The 18,980-nt window shown below is 43.6% G+C and overlaps 1 protein-coding gene across 3 annotated transcripts in view; it reads right to left on the minus strand.

The window, feature by feature from the left end:
- Positions 1-18,980, minus strand: part of Nos1ap (nitric oxide synthase 1 adaptor protein) — a 288,416-nt gene that overhangs the window by 69,483 nt on the left and 199,953 nt on the right. For 2 of the 3 annotated variants that reach the window (XM_051147817.1, XM_051147819.1), the window contains exon 4: positions 8,091-8,164. In XM_051147817.1, the coding sequence (XP_051003774.1) occupies positions 8,091-8,164 (74 nt within the window). The remainder of the gene's footprint in view (positions 1-8,090; positions 8,165-18,980) is intronic. The other variant, XM_051147818.1, reaches the window with a different exon arrangement.

Below are 18,980 nucleotides of genomic sequence, written 5' to 3' on the forward strand. Positions count from 1 at the left end.
AAGAATGCAGTGGAATACTTTAAGCACTGCTTAATGGGCCACACAGGCGGGAGCACAGAAGGCAGCAGTACTGAGGATGATTTGAACTTTGGGGACCTGCATCAAGAGATTTAAGAGAAAAATAATTTTAATATGTTGCTTAGAGATTGTTCTTGTGATATTTTGGTGAAGAACGTGGCTGCTTTTAGCCCTTGTCTGAAGAGTCTGATTGAGGCTAAAGTGAAGATTTTTAGATGAATTGCATTGGCAAAGGAAATCTCAACACAGCCTAGTATAGACTCTATCATGTGGTTATTAGTGTTCATAAAGAAGATTTTGATAAAAAGGAACAAGCTGAGCAAGGAAAAATACAAAATGTATGCTTCAAGGAGAAAAACAGGCACCAGGAAGTGAAATGGAGCTAAATGCTATGTTCAAGGAAATAAACAGATTAAAGATATCAAATGGAATTAAAGGAGTGGTGACCTCAGGGCAAGATCCCATCCAACTAAGCTTCCATTTTGTGAAAAGGAATTAAAGAACAGTTAAGTTAAAACAAAGAAGTCCAGGCCTTGTGTTACATGCCTTTACTCTCAGCACGCAGGAGACAGAGGCATGCAGAACTCTTAATTCAAGGGCAGTCTGGTTTACAGAGTGACAATAATAAGTAAGTAAATAAGAGTGAATAGTTTCTAGGGCAACCTTAGGCAGTGAAGGAAATCAAAAACAGAAAGCTGGTGAAGATGTAATTGAACAAGGAGGCCATGTTCCAGTCCCAGCAAGCACTAGAACTTGGCAGCTTCAGCCACATGGCTCTGGCTTTATAAGAAAGGTATTATGGAATCTCCCTCAGAGACCAAGGAAGGCTGCTGAAGCCAAGTATGTAGCAGGGGTGTCCCAATATGGAGGCCCAAAGAGGCCATTGTGTGAAGCTGGGAAGGTGAAGCCTGGATTGTCTTGGAGACCCCAAGAGGTTAGAGATGTCAGAGCCATGGGATACCTGCTGAGGAGAGCTGCTAACAGGGGGTGGAACCAGCCAAGAGAAAGAAGTGTGTTGCAGTCAATAGAAATGAATTGGTTATCAAATGAAAACATTTGACATCTGATGTGGATCTGCAAAGTTTGGAGTTTGCCCAGCTGGTTTCTGGTCTTGCTTTGGTCCCGTATTTCCTCATTATGCTCCCTTCCCTGTGTCTTGGGAGTGGTAATGTATATCCTGTGTTGGAAGTATATGATCTTTCTTCTTTTTAATTTTGATTTTATAGGGGATTCAGTTAGAAGAGATTGCAGGTATGTCAGAAGAGATTTTGAACTTTGGGCTTTTAAACACTGTGGAAACTGTGACAGACTATGGAGACTTTTGAAACTGGACTAGATGCAGTTTGGAAAGCATTATGGATACAAACCTATTGGGCCCAGGGAGTGGAATGTGGTGGTTTGAATAGGTTTGGCCCCCATAGAATCATGTGTTTGAATGTTTGGCCCATAGGGAGTGACACTACTAGGTGATGTGGCCTTGTTGGAGGAGTATGTCACTGTGGGGATGGGGTCTGAGGTCTCCCATGTTCAAGATACACCCAGTGTGGCACACAGTTTCTTTCTGCTGCCTTGGATAAAGATGAAGAACTCTCAGCTCCTTCTCCAGTGCCATGTCTGCCTGCACACTGCCATGATTCCCACCTTCTTGAAAATGGACTAACCCTCCATTAGCCACCCCCAACTAAATGTTTCCTTTTATAAGAATTGCTTTGGTCATAGTGTCTTAGTCAAGTCTAAGACAGGATGCTTTTGCAGCAGAACCATCCCTGATTCTAGAAGGACAGTATGAATTCTGGAGAGTTTTAAGGGTGCTGAGAATGTTGTGCTTCGGCTTCATAAAACAAGAGAGTGACTAATGATTAGTGCATTTACCGTCTCTCGTGATTACATGATCCTACCTAGATACCTGAGTTAAGAGTTGTATGTAATTACATGCCTAAAAATAGCAAACCCCAAAGTTTTATATTTATTACAGACTGCCAATCTTTGTCCCCTAGGAAACATTCCTCCTCCCTTTGTGAGCATATTACTATCTCTTCTTCTTCTTAAAATAGATTTCTGCTTCACCTCATCATTAAGTTAAAATTCATCACATCACGATTCTTTTTTCCGATGCCAACTGACTGAAAAGTTCTATCCACACCCCTTGCTGAAGCAGCTCCGCCCACCGCCCACCCAGATGCCCTTAAAACATCTTTCCTGCTGTCTTAATTCGCCTTGAGCCACACTCCTCATCCTTCTTTCGGGATGGATGCTCTTTTCACTTATTTCTACAAAGGTTACCAAGGCTTTTTTTTCTCTGCCTGGTTTTCATAGTTAAAATGGTGTAAGGTGTTCTTTCCAAGCTTTAGCACTTGACAGGCACTTAACATATTCTTAACAATAATTTACTGTTTTCTGACTTCCATTGTTCTAAAAAGCATGTTTCTTTGCAGGTGCTCCAGTTCCTTTTCTATCCCTGCAATAAAATACCCTGGCCAGGAGCAACTGAGGTGAGAAGGGCTAACTTTGACTTATAGCGCCAAGGTAAGGCCGTTACTTTAAGAAGTCAGTCACAGTGGCAGGAGTTTGAAACAGATGCTCACATTACAACAACAGTTAAGAGCAGGGAGACAAATATACCCATGCTGCTTATTTGTCATTTATCTATCTTCTTCTACTTTTATATAGAGCAAGATCCAATGCCTAGAGAATGGTGCTGCCCACACTGGTCTGGTTCTTCCCAGATGAATTAACAATCAAACCCATTCCCCATCAATACACCCACAGGGTCAACTGGATCCATACAAATCCCCAAGACTTTCTTCTTGTGACTCTAGTTTGCCAAATTGATTGTTAACACAACACAAGCTATAGTCACTTTGGAAGAGGGAACCTCACTGGAGAAAACACACTAAGAATCTTGGCCTCTGGGCACACCTGTGGTGCATCTTCTTGATTGATGATTGATGTGGGCTGGCCCAGCTTACTGTGGGCAGTGCACTCTTGAGCTGGTGGTCCTCTGTGCTATAGGAAAGCAGGCTGAGTAAGCCATAAAGAATAAGCCAGTGTCTTCAGTAAAAGAGTCTTACCAACTAGTTCTGGTGGGTAATCAAAAACAGTGGAAACTGCCAGTTTTGTTTTGGGGACTTCAGTTCTGTTCTAGAACCTTGACTCATACACTTAACATATATTAATTATTCATAATAGTGAGTTTTATTACATTATGACATTTAAATACACAGATGCGATATATTCTGATTATGTTCACATACATTCCAATTATTCTTTGTTGTTCCTCTCCTCCTGATCTCTTCTTCTTTACTGACCCACCCTACTCTTCTATTTACATGTTGTATTTATTTATTTATTTATTTATTTACTTTTGTGAACCAAAGTCTTTCTTTGGGGTTGCTGCAGGTACTTGAGTGAGAATTTCTTTACAGCGGCATGTATATCTTACCAGTGGCTACAACCCACTGAAGAAAGTGTGTCCCTTTCCAAGCAACCATTATCTACATACAAATCTTCAAGAAAGGTTGGGGACCCTGTGATGTTTAATTTCCATTGCTATTTTTGTTTGTTTGCTTTGAGACAGGGTTTCTCTGTATAGCTGTCAAGGAACTCACTCTGTAGATCAGGATAACCTGGAGCTCACAGAGATCTGCCTGCCTCTGCCTCTGTCTCTGCCTCTGCCTCTGCCGGGATTGAAGGCGTGTGCCACCATTGCCTGGCTTTCAACTGTCAGCTTGATTAGATGTAGAACCAATGGAGAGGTGAACCTGCAGGCATGCCAGTGAAGGTTACTCGAGGTGGGAAGACTGGCCTACTGTGGGTAACACCATTCCCTGGCTCAGCACCCTCGATAAAAAGGAATTCAGGTCAGCCAAAGTATTTGGCGTTGTCTGGCTTTTGGCGGCATGTGATGTGACCAGTGATGTCACTAGCTGCCTCAAGCTCCACCTGTTCTCTGTCATAATGGACCGTCTCCTTAAACTGTGATCAATGCTGCAATATACTTGCCCTCACTGCAAATTACCAGAGCAACTGTTTGCTTATTAGTGCCATTTCTGAGACGTGTTTGGAAACCTGTTGGGAGAGGGTTTCTACCTGGCTTGGTCACTACTCCAGTCTGCTTCCCACGGGCTTTTAGTCATATTAACTTCTTTCCTCTAGCATTTAAAAAAAAAAAAAAAAAAGATGGTGGGGGGGGCGTGTTGTTTGTAGCTCAGTCTCTAGTAGCCAGGAATATAAATAGCACAGGACTGATGTGGTCAAACATGGCAGTTCTGTCAGGACTCAATGAGAGTAGGAGAGGCGCCTCCCAGGCAATCACACTGAGATTCAAAGGCAATGGCTTCCACAATGTGAAATAAGTAAGTAAACCATTGAAGTTATTTTTATCCTAGGAACTATGTCGTTTAAAGAAAGGTAGACTAGGCATCTTCATGATGGACGTGAATCCAAAGTTAGTAACGAGTTATAAACAAAACAAAGCAAAATATGACATCATCATCAATAACAACAACAACAAAAAACCCTCCCACTCCTCATTTTTCAGGCCTATCTCTGTTCTGTGACTTTTATGTGTGACTTGGAAACAAAGGTTCTCATTACATTAGCACTCAACAGCGAACTAGGGGGAGAGCCAGCCAGCTACTAGCATCCGCTGTGTGCTTTCTTCCTGAGACCCCTTAGCCAAGCTAGCCCTGTGTGCCCAGGGATCTTCCTCCCTAGAAAGCTCCCTTTTGGGATTGCCCATCAGAGAAACTGGTGAAATTTTGGCAAGAGGAAGTGAAATAGCAGCTACCCTCTGGAGATCATCAATGTTAAAGGCAAGAAGGATGGGCATCATGGCTCTCTTGAGTTAGCTTTTGGAGTTTAACATCACTTTATATGCCCTGTATCCAGCTCTCCTTCACAACGGTCAAATCTGCCAAACATCAGTGGGCCCGGGTGTGATCTCAGAAGCTTTACTGCCAACTTAAAAGCATCACCACGAAGAGCCAGCAGCCTTCCACAGACCCTGCACTCGGCCCCTCTGCAGAGTGAAATCTAGTAGACTCTAGCTCAGGTTCATGGCTGTTTCTGGATGTGCAGATTCATAACCCACAGCAGGCAAATTGGTGAAAGATTTTGCTCTGAAACTTTCTGGACCTTCTATTTGTAACTCCCACCCAATGATGCGAGTCTAAATCCCATAACAAAGTCCTTAGCACATATTCCCATAGCCATCCTGAGGCTCTTACCGAACAAGTGTCTCAAAAATTAAAAAACCAAACAGGGTCAAATGAATTGCAGTTAACAACAATGTTTATATTTGGGCAAAATAACAAGAAAAAAAATCAACCAACTAAACAAACAAAACCACTAAAGGACACATAAAATAGAATTCAAAGCAATTACTGTAAATATTCATAAAAGTCTAGAAAACACCACAAGCTAAGACCTGATACAGTTAGTTATATTAATAAGTGATAATATCAAATAATATTTAGGAATCATAAAATTCCACATTGTGGTAGTAAATATATCATCTAGACTAGCCTATCAAATTCTAACAGTTAAAAAATGTGTGTGTGTGTGTGTGTGTGTGTGTGTGTGTGTGTGTGTGTGTGTGAGACAGAGGGGGCAGTAAGGGAGGGAGAGAGAAAGTGTCTGTGTGTTCGGGTACAAAGAAAATTTCATTTTAAAATGATGTTCCCTCCTCAAAGTATATTTTTCTTTTTCAGAGTGAGTAGATGATGGGAAAAATATACTACACAAATTGAAATAAATCTTTGAAATAGAAGAAAGTTGGAGGGCCATTACCACGAAATTTCAAGAATTGGTATGATTAGATGAATAGACTAGAAATTGGCCATAAAGACATGACTAACGAATTTCTAACAAAGATGCAAGGCCAGTTCAATGGATGAAGAAGAATCTTCAACAAATGGGTCAGGACAACTGGCTTTCCATGGGTGATAATATAAACGGCAGTGGATGGAGAAAAATGGAGGGGTAGGCTTTGGTTCCCTCATACAGAATCAAACTGACTCATCCACACGATCATAGACGTATCATAACTACCACACTGCAGACGGAAACAGAAAGTCTTTGAGCCAGGCAAAGATTTTATGATAAATTTGACTTCCATCAAAACTTGAAGCTTCAAGAAGATGTAATGGTTCTGCCTCAGTGCTTGGCAGCCCAAGGTGGGAGGATTGTAAGTTTGAAGCCAGGACAGTCAGGGCTACACAGTGAGACCCTGTCTCAAAAACAAAACAAACAATAAAACCCCACAAAAAACTAACCACCACAACAAAACAAATCATGAACAGTATCTGCAAAAGGTCATTTAAAAAAAATGTATATAGTATAAAAACAAAACAAAGAAACAAACAAAAACCCACAAAACAAACCTCTTCCTGGGGGCTGAAGAGATGACGCGGGGTTCAGAGTACTTACTGTTCTTCCAGAGGACCCACATTTGCAGCTTCCATATCAGACATTGTTATTCTAGCTTCAGGTGGTCTGACGCCCTCTTCTGGCCTCTACGGGCACCCACACCCACGTGGCATGCACACACTGACATCATATGTTCACATAAAATAATGTCTTCCTTTTACAAAATGTACACCGTAGTGGTTTGCCTATTTATATCTTTGAAGCCCAGTTCTGATTGCAATCTACTACTTAAAGCCGTTCCTCATCAATCAAATAGAAAGTAATTGTTCCCTCTAGTGAATTACCATAACTTATGCTAATTTTCATATGGTGATTTAATGCATCCATCTACCCACCTACTGCACATTTATTAAGTGCCTTATATGAGCCAGGCATAGGCTTGACACTACATACACAAAGGTGAGCAGGGAACAGGTCCTCCCTTAAAGAGCCTTACAGTCTCATGGCAAGGGTGATGAATTAATAAATTAGGTAATGAGCAAACAAGCAAGTTGCAAAAACACAGTAAAACAACTATTTCAAGAACCCTTATCCACTTCACCACCAAATGCGTGGCACGATTTGTGGGTGGGCAAAGGGAAAAAAAATTAACTCTGGGTCTCCAAACTCTCCTATGGATAACTACTTTCCTAGTAGAGAAAACAGGAAGAAAGGACGGGGTGGATCTGTGACATCCAGGACAGAAGAATGATGGCCACAAGTCAAGGTCATGCTATGGTGCTGGAGAAAACCCTGGGTTTTGTGTGTTATTGCTACTGGTTTTCTCCTCTCTAGAGAAAACATACGGGTGGCAGCCATGTGGCTTCTATGGGTTGTGAAAGCAACTTCTGTGTGTCAGTTCAACCTGCTATAATCATACACCATAACCTGGACAGCTGTAACATTAACATTTTACTTTGCATAGTACGAGGGGCTGGGTAGTCCAAGATCAAGAGACTGGCAGGCTCAGTGCCTGATAAAAGGTCTATTTTCCGGTTCTAAGATGGTAGCCTGATCTTGTATGTTGATAGGAGCAAGCTGATAGCTCCCTGGGGCCTGTCTTATCAGAGCACTAATCCTAAACCTCTACCCTCGTGACCTAATGACCTCCAAATGCCACCCACCCCAGTGTTATCACCTTGAGGGTTAACGTCTCTGCAGATGAATTTTGGAGGACCGTAAGCATTTGGGCAACCCATTGTACTGTAGGTTTCATTTGGGACATTTTGCTTTTCACATGATCAAAACCTCTTCGCTATGTTCAAATTCTAAAGAGGATGGAGAATAGAAGAGACAGCCACTGGGAGATTGGAAGTATGGGGGATGAGATAACTCGGTTATCTCACGTCTCATTATCAATAATCTATGCAATTATGAAATTTCAAGGAGCAACAAAACCACAAATTGAAAAGGTCTCCAATCACAGTGTGGTCATTTGAATTAAGGAGAAATCCTTCAAACCTCCCCCAGGGCAGTTTATGACGAGAAAAAAACTTTTAATCTTAAAGATATTTACATGCACAGAAGTACCAGGTCTCAGAGGGGGAAAGGCATTAGTACTTTATTTAGATTGGTCTGCACCCACCAGCAGAAGAGATGGCTCCAGGAGACAGCAAGGGTCCCTGGGACTCAGCATCCTCCTGAGCGCTGGGCTGGGCTCTTACCTGTAGATAGGGTCCTGCATCACCAGCATCTTGCTCTCATCCCATGTCCACTCCTTTTTCTGCAATAAAAGAAGCTGTAAATGAATAAGTTAGGCTTGTCCTCAGGACAGAACCAGGGCACACGTTGTGCTACTAATGCGAATGCAAACACGTGCACTATGCTCCTGGCCTTTTCCCTCTAAGAGGCTCAGAGTTGATTGCTTCGAAAGGACAAGTGAAAAATGTCTTGTGTCTGGTCTGATCAGTTTCCTCCAAGCACTTTAGGAAAGTGTCTCTCTGGGCACAGGGGATGGGCAGGAGCCAAGAAGGCCTCATGGGAGCCCATGCAGACTCTAAATTTCCTTAGAGAAATTAAGGGGTGTGTGTGTGTGTGTGTGTGTGTGTGTGTGTGTGTGTGTGTGTGTGTGTTGGAAATTAGCCATATATCAATCCAGAGAGGTGGAAAAAATCGAGAAAGGGGCAAAGATAAAATTTCCAAATGTGTGGAGGATGCTGTCAAACCAAGTGTGATGCAGTCCAGGCTCCTCTGGGAGGGAATGTGAGGCCTTCACTTGAACGTCAGGCAAGTGAATGAGTGTATGTACAGTTAAACATAAAAGGATATTCATTCTGGCTGTGATCAACTTCCTGTGACCACAAGAGAGACTGCTAAAGCAGCTACAGATGAGGCTGGGAATGGGGGTGAGTAGACTCAAACTGAGGTGTCTGAAGAAGTGAGCAGCACCTCAATGAGATGGGGGAAAGCACCCAAGGTCAACAACCAACCACCTTCCCTTGGGCCTGACTCCTCAGTGCAGGAACAGAGGATCCTGCTCCACCCTTCCTGATCTTTGTCATAGATACACAGTGTTGTCCAGGAAACCGGAGGAGACTGCACTCATCTATGAACAAAAAGACTCCAGAGAGCCGGGAAACACTACATTGATGAATGAGGTCTTTTAGCAAGGTGGAGTTTTAAATAGAAGGCACAGGGTGGCTGGCCACTCTCAAAACATGGGGGTTTGGAAGCTTTCCAGGAGACTACAGAAGCCCATGTTCAGGCCCAGAGAGTAACATCAGAAGGAAGCAGCTTAACCCAGAGAAACACACATATTCTGTCTCACTCCCATTTCCTCTCTCCACACATACTTTTTTCCCATTAAAAGTTTCTTTTTTATGTTTGATAATTTCATACATGCATGTAACGTGTTTTGATCAAACCTACTTCCTTCCTCCCTTTCACTTGTTCCCTTAGCTCCCACTTTGCACTCCCAACATCATATGTTTGTTTACTTATATGCACCAATTCCACTTAGTGCCGTCTGCATGGGCATAGGTATAACACCCATTATGGGAGCATACAACTGACTCTTTCCCACCAACTATCAAGTGCCAACAGTCTCTCAGCTGAGGGCGGAAGTTCAGGGATCTCTACCCCATGCTGGGAATTTAGCTGGCTTGATCCTGTACAAGTGGTCACAGCTGTTGACATGCGCACTCCGATGTTCTTGAAGATGTAAACATCATCCAACACTGGAGGTCAAGTTAGACTGATTTACAAGCACTCACTACTATTCATCAGTTTCAACAGTTTTACCGACAACATTTCAGTTTGTAACGTAACTATTGTTTAAAGAGCCTTTCTCATAATGACTCTTCGCTACCGGCCAACATTCTCAATGGCCTATTCAGAACACCACAGAATGAGGAGACAATTTTTTTAAGAGCCCTTTCAGACACGTAAACACAGCAGGTCCAGAACTTCTTTACACTAAGTCTCAGGGTTGGCGAACAGCTCTTACATTTTCCAAACTTTTTGCTACCATAGTTGACATTTTTAAAACATATGACACTTGTTCCTTAAACCCTGCTTCTCTGTGGTCCGATCAGCATGGGAGAGAAACACATTCCTTTCTGTGTTCTAGTCACGACACCCACCACCCTGAACCCATTAGGTTCACCACATCCATTACTTGCCTCAGAACCCTACTAGCATCCATTGGAGCTGGTTTCCAGCTGAGGAACAGAAATATTTTCAAAGTTTAAAGTCTAAATACTTGGATGCCTATTTTCAACACACTAATGTTTACTATAAGCACTATTTAAATAGCAACATATAATTTTATATTTAAAGTGTAATTTGAGGTAGGGGTGGAAATTTTTTTTTGACATGAGCATTAAATTAAGCCACATCTGTAGTCACAGATCTATAGTCTGCCCCACTTTCAACTCAATCAACAAAATGTATAAAACGCCTACTATTTGCTTCTGCGCCCCTCTGTTGAGCTCATTCCAATTGTCAACTATTTGGGTTCTAAGATTTCTATTTGGTTCATGCTAATTATATTCTTACTTCCTACTTTTTTATTTGTTCAAAGACAAGAAGCCAGACATGAGGCCACATGTGTAAAATCCTGAGTGCTAAAGGAAACTGAGGCAGGAGGATCATCGACCCCGGGAGTTAAAGACCAGACTGGACTATGAAATAAGGCATGATCTCAAGATGAAAATAAAAACAAGAGTACTTATGACTGCTGATAAAAATATTTTTTTAAATTAATTTATTCTTGTTACATCTCAATGTTTATCCCATCCCTTGTATCCTCCCATTCCTCCCCCCCCCCATTTTCCCATTATTCCCCTCCCCTATGACTGTTCCTGGGGGGGATTACCTCCCCCTGTATATTCTCATAGGGTATCAAGTCTCTTCTTGGCTACCTGCTGTCCTTCCTCTGAGTGCCACCAGGTCTCCCCCTCCAGGGGACATAGTCAAATGTGAGGCACCAGAGTACGTGAGGGAAAGGCATTCTATTGGGACTCTAAATGAGAGACGCATGGGAGAATAGCAAAATAAAAGGATACAGAGGGTCCTAGAAATCTACAAGTAGAACAATATGATGGGCAGATTTGGGCCCAGGGGTCCCGCTCAAACTAAGGCACCAGCCAAGGACAATACAGGAGGTAAACTTTAAACCCCTTCCCAGATCTAGCCAATGGTCAGAATATTCTCCACAGTTGAGTGGAGAGTGTGATATGACTTTCTCACGTACTCTGATAAAAATATTTTTATGACTGTCTCCTTAAACTCTTTGTCAGGTAACTTTAGCGTTTCTGGCATCCTGGTGTTAACATTCGCTAATTAGCTTTCGGTCTTCTGCTCAGAGTGAGGTTTTTCTCTCATCTTTGCATCTTCAGAATGGTTGTTCCAACCTTATAGAAGCTCACTGAGATACACAGCACTCTGGTTAATTTCAGTGTATGATGTTCTTTATTTGCAAGCTTTTTATAATGTAGATTTTCCTTCTTCCTTCTATGGGAAATGACTTTTGGTTGAAACCCAGGACCTTTAAATTATTTTAAGACTTAAGGAGCCAGGTGTGGTGGTGCATGCCTTTAATCCTAGCATTCAGGAGGCAGAGGCAGATGGATCTCTGTGAGTTCAAGGCAAGCCTGGTCTACAAAGTGACTCCAGAGCAGCCAAGGCTACACAAAGAAACTGTCTTGAAAAACAAAAAACCAACAAAAAGACTTAAGATTCATTTAAATTTTGTTTTAGTATCATCCCACAGCAACAATGTCCCAATAGGGGAAAGAGAAAGGCACCACATTATCAATGGTGGCTTTCCCTCTGGCCTCTGCAGACACGCAGGGCACTTCCTGTGGTTGCTGCTGCTGCAGCTCAACACTTGGCTCACAGAGGCAAGAGTGCTTGGTGCCCACTTACACGTGTCCTCCATCCACTATTGCATGCCTACTCAGTCTCATTATTCCTGGGCAATGGTGTGAGCCCTCCCCCCGCCCTCCCCCGCTCCCCATCCCAGGGGCCTCCACTGATGTCACACAGGGAACAAGGTGAGGTGCGGGAAGAGACACAGGTTACCAGCTGACAAGGACACAAGTCCTGACCTCAAGCTTCTCTGCCAGTGCCTGATTGGAGCCCACCAGTGGGGGGTGGGGTGTCAGGCCTCTATTTAGCCAGGTTGGCCTAGTGGTGGGGCTTTGGAGAATAGTTGTCTTTTCTAAGCATCTGCCTGCAAGAGTAGCTGTGCTTAACAGTGCTCTGCCTTGCCAAGCTGCCCCTTTCCTTTCTCCTGGCTAGGGCAGGCTGCCACGTGCCTCCACGGTATATCCGGGTTGCCAGCTTAAGCTTTGAGTCTGGGACAAATGAGGCATAAAGAAACCTCCACCCACAACCATTTAATTTCTGGTTTCCAGGTTCTGAGCTCCAATAACAGCAGATGGTTTCTATGACCTGCTGAATATGGCTGTGATGCTGAGACTGAAACCAGATTATGTGTTTGAGATTATATTTCTTCCCTGCCCAGCAATGCTCCTCCACTGTCAAAGAGAAACCAGGGAGGACTCTTCTTTGCAACTACAGAGAATGCAACGAACCTGTTCATGAACAGGAAGGACCAAAGAGGAAGAACAGTGCAGAGCAGCTATATTTCCCTTTTTGGCATTCTGGGACAGGAGGATGGCAAGGCTAGGCCCCAGGCATCTTGTATGAATTTCATGGGGATTAACCAACACTGGCAGCATCTGTAGAAATCAGAAATTAATTTCAGGAGCCATCCGCACATCCACATGTCCTTAGAAGGAAGGAAAACCCTTAACAATACGTCCACCTAGTTATTTTTGTTTTCTGAAAAATCCCATTAAACTTATGAAGAGAGCAGGAAATGGTCAAGGTAACTCAAAGGGTTTGGGGCGAGTGCAGCCTCACTAGTGTTTTGGTTACTCAAGAACCTAAAGGCAAATGCAAGGGGCTTTGTTACTGTTGGTTTTTTTTTTTTTTTTTTTTTTTTTAAACCCAGTATCTTCCATGTGGCAACAATACTCACAGAGCATCAGAACGGAAGGGTCTGCACCCCTAGTCACTGTCATCCACCTGGTGCTTTTCCTAGGTACCTTCCCAAGCATGGACTCACCAGGGCGAGGTGTGGCTCCCGGTTAGCAGCCTGGTCAGCTCAGGACCTGAATCCTCCTGGTTCTTAGAACAATGCTGACCCCAGTGAGGGGGACAATTTAGAAATAACACACTGCTAGGAATGGCTTAGCCCAGGGGAAGCTCCACACAGGTCAGTAGTGGGGCTTTGTTTCCGCAGCGCAGGGGATTGAACCCAGAGACTCCGGCAGCACACTACCACTGCGCTATGCCCCTAGCCTAACTCCTCAGTCTGAAGTGACTGCTCTCTTATCTCCTCTACTTTGCGAATGTTTTAAAGACAAATAGGCGACAATACAAACAAGCCAGTTCCTTCTTACTTTTCCAAATGGAAATAACTCTTCATGGACAAAAATAACCAGATCATGATGGTGGTGATGGTGATGGTGGTGGTGGTGGTGGTGGTGACGGTAATGAGAGAATGAAAACAGGTTGAAAGAGTGGGCTTTACATGATTACAAATTAAGGTTAATTTCAAGCTGTGGCTGGAGATGTATAACTGAACAGTCACTATGGCCAATCTGGTTCCACCATCTTCAACAAGCCCACATAACTTCTAAGCTGTACCCACCGCCAGCCTCCTGCTTCCTCCCTCCCTCTCTCCCTCCTTACATAAATACTTGAAAATAGGGCTTCAATTCTTGGTAGCTGTGAGGACATTTTTAGTTTTGCGACTCTCCATCCTGGCCCAGCTGTGGTCTTGGAGCCAGGCAGGAAATGAAGACACCCCCAGTCTAGATTGGAGGAGAAGGATAGAGGAGAGGGCACAGGCCTCTAAGCCTCTGGGGACAGGGTGTCCTTGATAGCATGGAGGAGCAAGCAGCAAGGCTGGCGGCCTTCAGCCCCCTTCCACCCCAGACATGTCTCCTGTGACCCCTCTGGGAGTGCAAGCATTAACAGCAGAAGGAATGATAGGCAAGGCTGCTAAGTCCCCAGGAAATAACAGTCACCTCTCACTAGCTCTGCAGATAGAACAGAAAGGAGACAAGCCGTGAGTGTGGAGCAGGTACTTGATGGAGCATCCAAAGAACGAGCCTCTGGCCACACCCCATTCTACAGTTCCAGGTGTATGTCACCTGCCTTTGATTCCTGTCCCCTGCTTGCCTCCAAGGGTACTGCGGAGCCTTTTATGGGTGCTCTGAGCCCAAGGTTACTAGCCTAACCACCTCTCTAAGTTCCTTACTACAAAGCATTTTGTCTATGCTTATTTTATTTATTTGATTATTTTAAGACAGGCTTTTACTATGTAGCCACAGCTTACCTGGAACTTACTACATAGACCAGGTTGGCTCTTATTAAACTCATAGCGATCTGCCTGCCTTCTTTGTGGTAGGATCAAAGGTAGGATCCGGTCCCTCTATACTCGACTTCCTCAGTAGTTTTTAAAATCACTTAACTCCAAGGAAGGTTCTGGCCCATAAGCTGGAAGGAGTGGGCACAGAACATACAGTAGTAAGTTCCAGTTACAGAGCGACACTAACCCAGTGTCTGCTTGCTGCACCCTGAAGCCCACCACTACAATCAAGCAGGGGAGCTGGAGTTAAGAAGGCACTGCTGATGTTCCAGAGGACCCAGTTCAACTCCCAGCACCTACATGGCCACTCACAACTGTCTATAACTCCAGCTCCAAAGGATCCAACACCCTTATATAGACATACAGGTAAGACACCAATGCACATAAAATTAAAAATAAATAAATCATTTTTTAAACAAATCAAGCAGGGATCATGCATAGCTGGGCTGCTCCTATCCTGTCACTGAGGAGAGAGACTAATGTAGTCCTCCCAGAAATGGTGGGAAGCCTCTGGGGACCGCTTGCTAGTCCTAAGGCTACCTGAGTGACTAGCCAAGTGTCCTGGCAGCCTGGCAGTCATCAGCCTTTCCCAGATGCTGTTTACAATTTCCCTCTAGGTCTTTGCCTGCTACTTGCTTCTTCTCAGACTAATAGGGCAGATCAGAAAAAACAGGGAACTCACCTTTACCTCTCTCAATTTTTATTCTCAAATGTTTCCTAGTTGTTATGGGAGGAAAAACCCACTGTGACTTTTTTTAAAATATAAAATTTATTTTGTTTGCATGCTTTGTCTACATGTATGTGTGCTGTGCGCATGTCTAGTGATTGCGGAAGCTAGGAGAGGGCATCAGGTCCCCCTGGAACTGGAGTTATAGATGGTTGTGAGCCACCATGTAGGTGCTGGGAATGGAACCTGGGTCCTCTGCAAGAACAACCCATGCTCTTAAATTGCTGAGCCATCACTCCAATTACCACCCCCACTGGTTTTTGTTCTTTTGTTTTTGAGACAGTATCTCTTGTAGCCATGGTTGGCTTTGAACTTATGCAAATCTAAGGATGGCCTTAAACTTGTAATCCTCACTTCTCTATCTCCAGAATATTAAACAATATGTGTGAAGGACTACTGCCGGGTTCCGTGCTGCCGCAGATCAGATCATATCCAAGGCTTCATGCACATCAGGCAAATAACCCACTGACCGAACTAGCTCCAGGCCCCACTGATATTTTTAAGTCAGGGGCTTCCGTATAACACCCCCATTTACACATCAAAATTGGCCTCCCACTTCAAAGATGAACAGGGATGCTCAGAGGACAAATGATTTTCCCCCCAAGGCCTGTTGTAAATAGCCCCCATTATCTTCTGCTTCTAAACTCTGTTCTCTTTGTCACATCAGGTGATGAAATAAAAAATCCTTTCCTTTCCACTGCTCCACAGGAAGGTCTGGCTTCCAACAGAGAGCGGGGACGATGGGCCTGCAGTGCTTCTGCGAGCTTGCTGACTGGGGTAAGTGCATGCATGGACGTGGGGCCTTCATTCCTTTATGTACTGACTTTACTTCAAGTCCTCCATGGAAAGCCATGGCCCTTTTGCCATTCCAAAAGCTCACTCCAGGAAGAATTTTGTGAGGTCTGGTTCAGAGGTGGCTGGTTAGAAAAGTGGAGCGAGAGAAAACAGAGTCAAGAATAATTAGCATCGTGGTCCTCTCTCTCCTTTTGAATGTTAGAAATCTATATGTATCTTTGAAGCCCTCTCCTAAGAACCGAGAAGCAGAGAAGGAACGTATATTGAAATTTATTTGCTATCTCTGTTGGAGATCACAGGTAAGCAGGCTCTAAAGCCTGAAATCTGGTGTTAGTCACTCACCGGACATCAATGGTGACTTATTTTAAAATAAAAATAAAAGGCCTAGCAAGGCTATATAAACCAGACGCTACATAAACTCTGCTTGACATATTCTCCATGCTTTTAGGTGAATAGTTATTAGACTGAAAATAAAGCTGTCTCCCACACCCAGGGTAATCTATGGCTATAGGATGGTGCATTTCAAAACCCAAGTGTTAACGGACTCCAACAGTGATTATTTTAAAACTAGCAGAAAATAAAAGCCCTACATGATCCAACCGGAAGACACCTGTACTAGGCTTGGGTTGTGGATTCACTCTTGCCCAGTCACTAACAACCTGGTGACCTAGCTCTCATCCTCTCTTGCCATGTCCAATCAACTTCAGATCATTTCTGAAGTCTTTCTAAATTCTGATTCTGTAATTCTGAGAGCGCCCATCCCCCACCTCCACCCACCATTAGATCAGAAAGAATTCTTTGTTTCCATAGTAACACTATCAGTTGGACAGTTAGATAATTTCCTTGTGAGGTGATGGCCTTGTGATAGAAGTTAAAGACTGCATTTTGCAGAGGATGTAGTTTAGTGGTAGAATGTTTGCCTGGTGTGTGTAAGGTCCTGAGTTCACTCCTCAGGTCTGGAACAGTAGTAACAAATGAGGGTGGGGCAACAGAGCACCAGAACAGTCTTCACATCATGGTATATGTGAGGATTTGGGAAGTATGAGTGTATCACACAGCACTAGGAAAGCGTAGGTGCACGATGCTAGTTTGCACTATTATTAGCAGCAGGTCCCATTATCATCCTAGTGTGTAATTACTGCCGTCACGTCGCTCCCTCTCTTTCCACCTTCCAAAGCAGATGAAATAGCACGTTACAGAAGACACATTCCCTTCTCATGAGAGGCTCACTTCAGGTAGGGAGAGGGATAAGTTACCCCACTGTGGGGATGGAGGCATAGCTCAATGGTACAGTACTTGCCTCAGCACAAGCGAAGTGCTGTATTCACTCTCCAGCACCCAAAATACAGTAAAACAACTCTACTGCAATTTTCTAAGACCTTATATGTAAACACAGTGTCATTAGAAGTAGTTAATTTGGGGAAAGCAAGATAGTTCAATGGTAAAGGCATTTGCAACCAAGCCTGATGCACACACATGATAAAAATGTTTTTATTTCATTTTGGGCTGAGACAATGGCTAAAGTCACAGATAGTATGGAAGCATAAGAACCTGAGTTTGGATTCCTAGATAGATGACAGACAGACAAGACAAACAGAAAGACAAATAACATACATGTATGCACACACATATAATTATTTAAAAAAAAAAGAAATAGCTATATTAAGGCTGTGGAGACTCAGTCAGCAAAGTGCCTGCTCCATACACGGGACCTGCATTTGGATTCCCAGCGCCCATACAAAAGGCACTGAGAGTAGCTGAGGCAGGGGATCAGCCTAGCAAAATCCGTGAGTTCTAGGATCGGTGAGAAACTTCAAAAATAAGGTGGAGAGTGATAGAAGCCACTCAACATTGGCCTCTGCCCTCCATGAGCATGTGTACATACCTACAAAACATACATACTGTGCCCAACACTCTCTCTCCCTCTCCCCCTTCTCCTTCCCCACCCGTGTCTGGGTCTGTAGTGAGAAGGGAGCATGCTTTCTCTAACATGTTACTTCATCGACTTTGGAAGGTGGAGAGAGGAAGGAGAGAGCAAAAGCAAAACACCACCACAATGAAACACACATACCTGTAATTCCTCTTATGTACCCGTCCTGTCAGTTCCCAGAATACGGTGGATCTGTGGTTAGTATGTGTTCATTAGAATGCTGAAGCCATCCTAATCTGTTACCTAAGGGGATCCCAGCAAAGTTAGTGGTTTACTGAAGAGATTACACAGACCTGAGGTGCTTAACAGAAAAATCCCTGGGATGAAGTTCAAGGTTAATCTTAGTCAGGATTCTACGCCCCAGCAAATGGCGCTAGATGGTGATTCTGGGATTATAATAAATAACCATGATTAGATACACAGAAAAGATCGCTACTTCATTCTGGGATTATAATAAATAACCATGATTAGATACACAGAAAAGATAGCTACTTCATTCTGGGATTATAATAAATAACCATGATTAGGTACACAGAAAAGATAGTTACTTGGGTCTCCTTGAACATTGAAAATGATGTTCTGATTGGATGACATCAAAGAAAGCCAATTATCTTAGCAACCGAGCTTATGATACTAATTCAACTTCAGATTCATTATCTGCTGGCATCAGTTCAGGAAGAGAGCCTTCCCAGACGCTTGTTAACAAAACCAAAAAGATGATTTTCACAGGGCCAACGAGAGGGCTGCAGTGTATGTGGCCAGTGCCCACGCTAGTGGGGTGTATATGGCCATCTGAGCTTCCTGAACAAATTCTACACTGATCCTTCTTAGGCTGGTGTGTGTGTGTGTGTGTGTGTGTGTGTGTGTGTGTGTGTGTGTGTGTGTGTGTGTGTATGAGAGAGACAGAGACAGACGGGCGGGGGGGGGGGTAGAGCTCCTTGCACAGGTGTGACATTCAGCAGGAACCCACCCACCTTAGTTTTTGAGACAGGTTCTTTCCTTGGTTTAGAGCTCAACAAGGAGGCTAAACTGGCCCTGGAAAGACCCAGAGATGCACCTGTCTCCATCTTCCCATTGCTAGGATTGTGCCAAGCTCCGATCTATTTGTGGTAGAGCATGTAAATTTTGGATGTGTATGGGTGACCATGTGTGCATGTAAAAATTGTTGTTCTCTCTTTATTGACGGAGAGTCTTTCACTGAAGCCACCGCCCACTGA

The sequence above is a fragment of the Acomys russatus genome, chromosome 6, assembly GCF_903995435.1.
Source record: "Acomys russatus chromosome 6, mAcoRus1.1, whole genome shotgun sequence".
Lineage (NCBI taxonomy): Eukaryota > Metazoa > Chordata > Mammalia > Rodentia > Muridae > Acomys > Acomys russatus.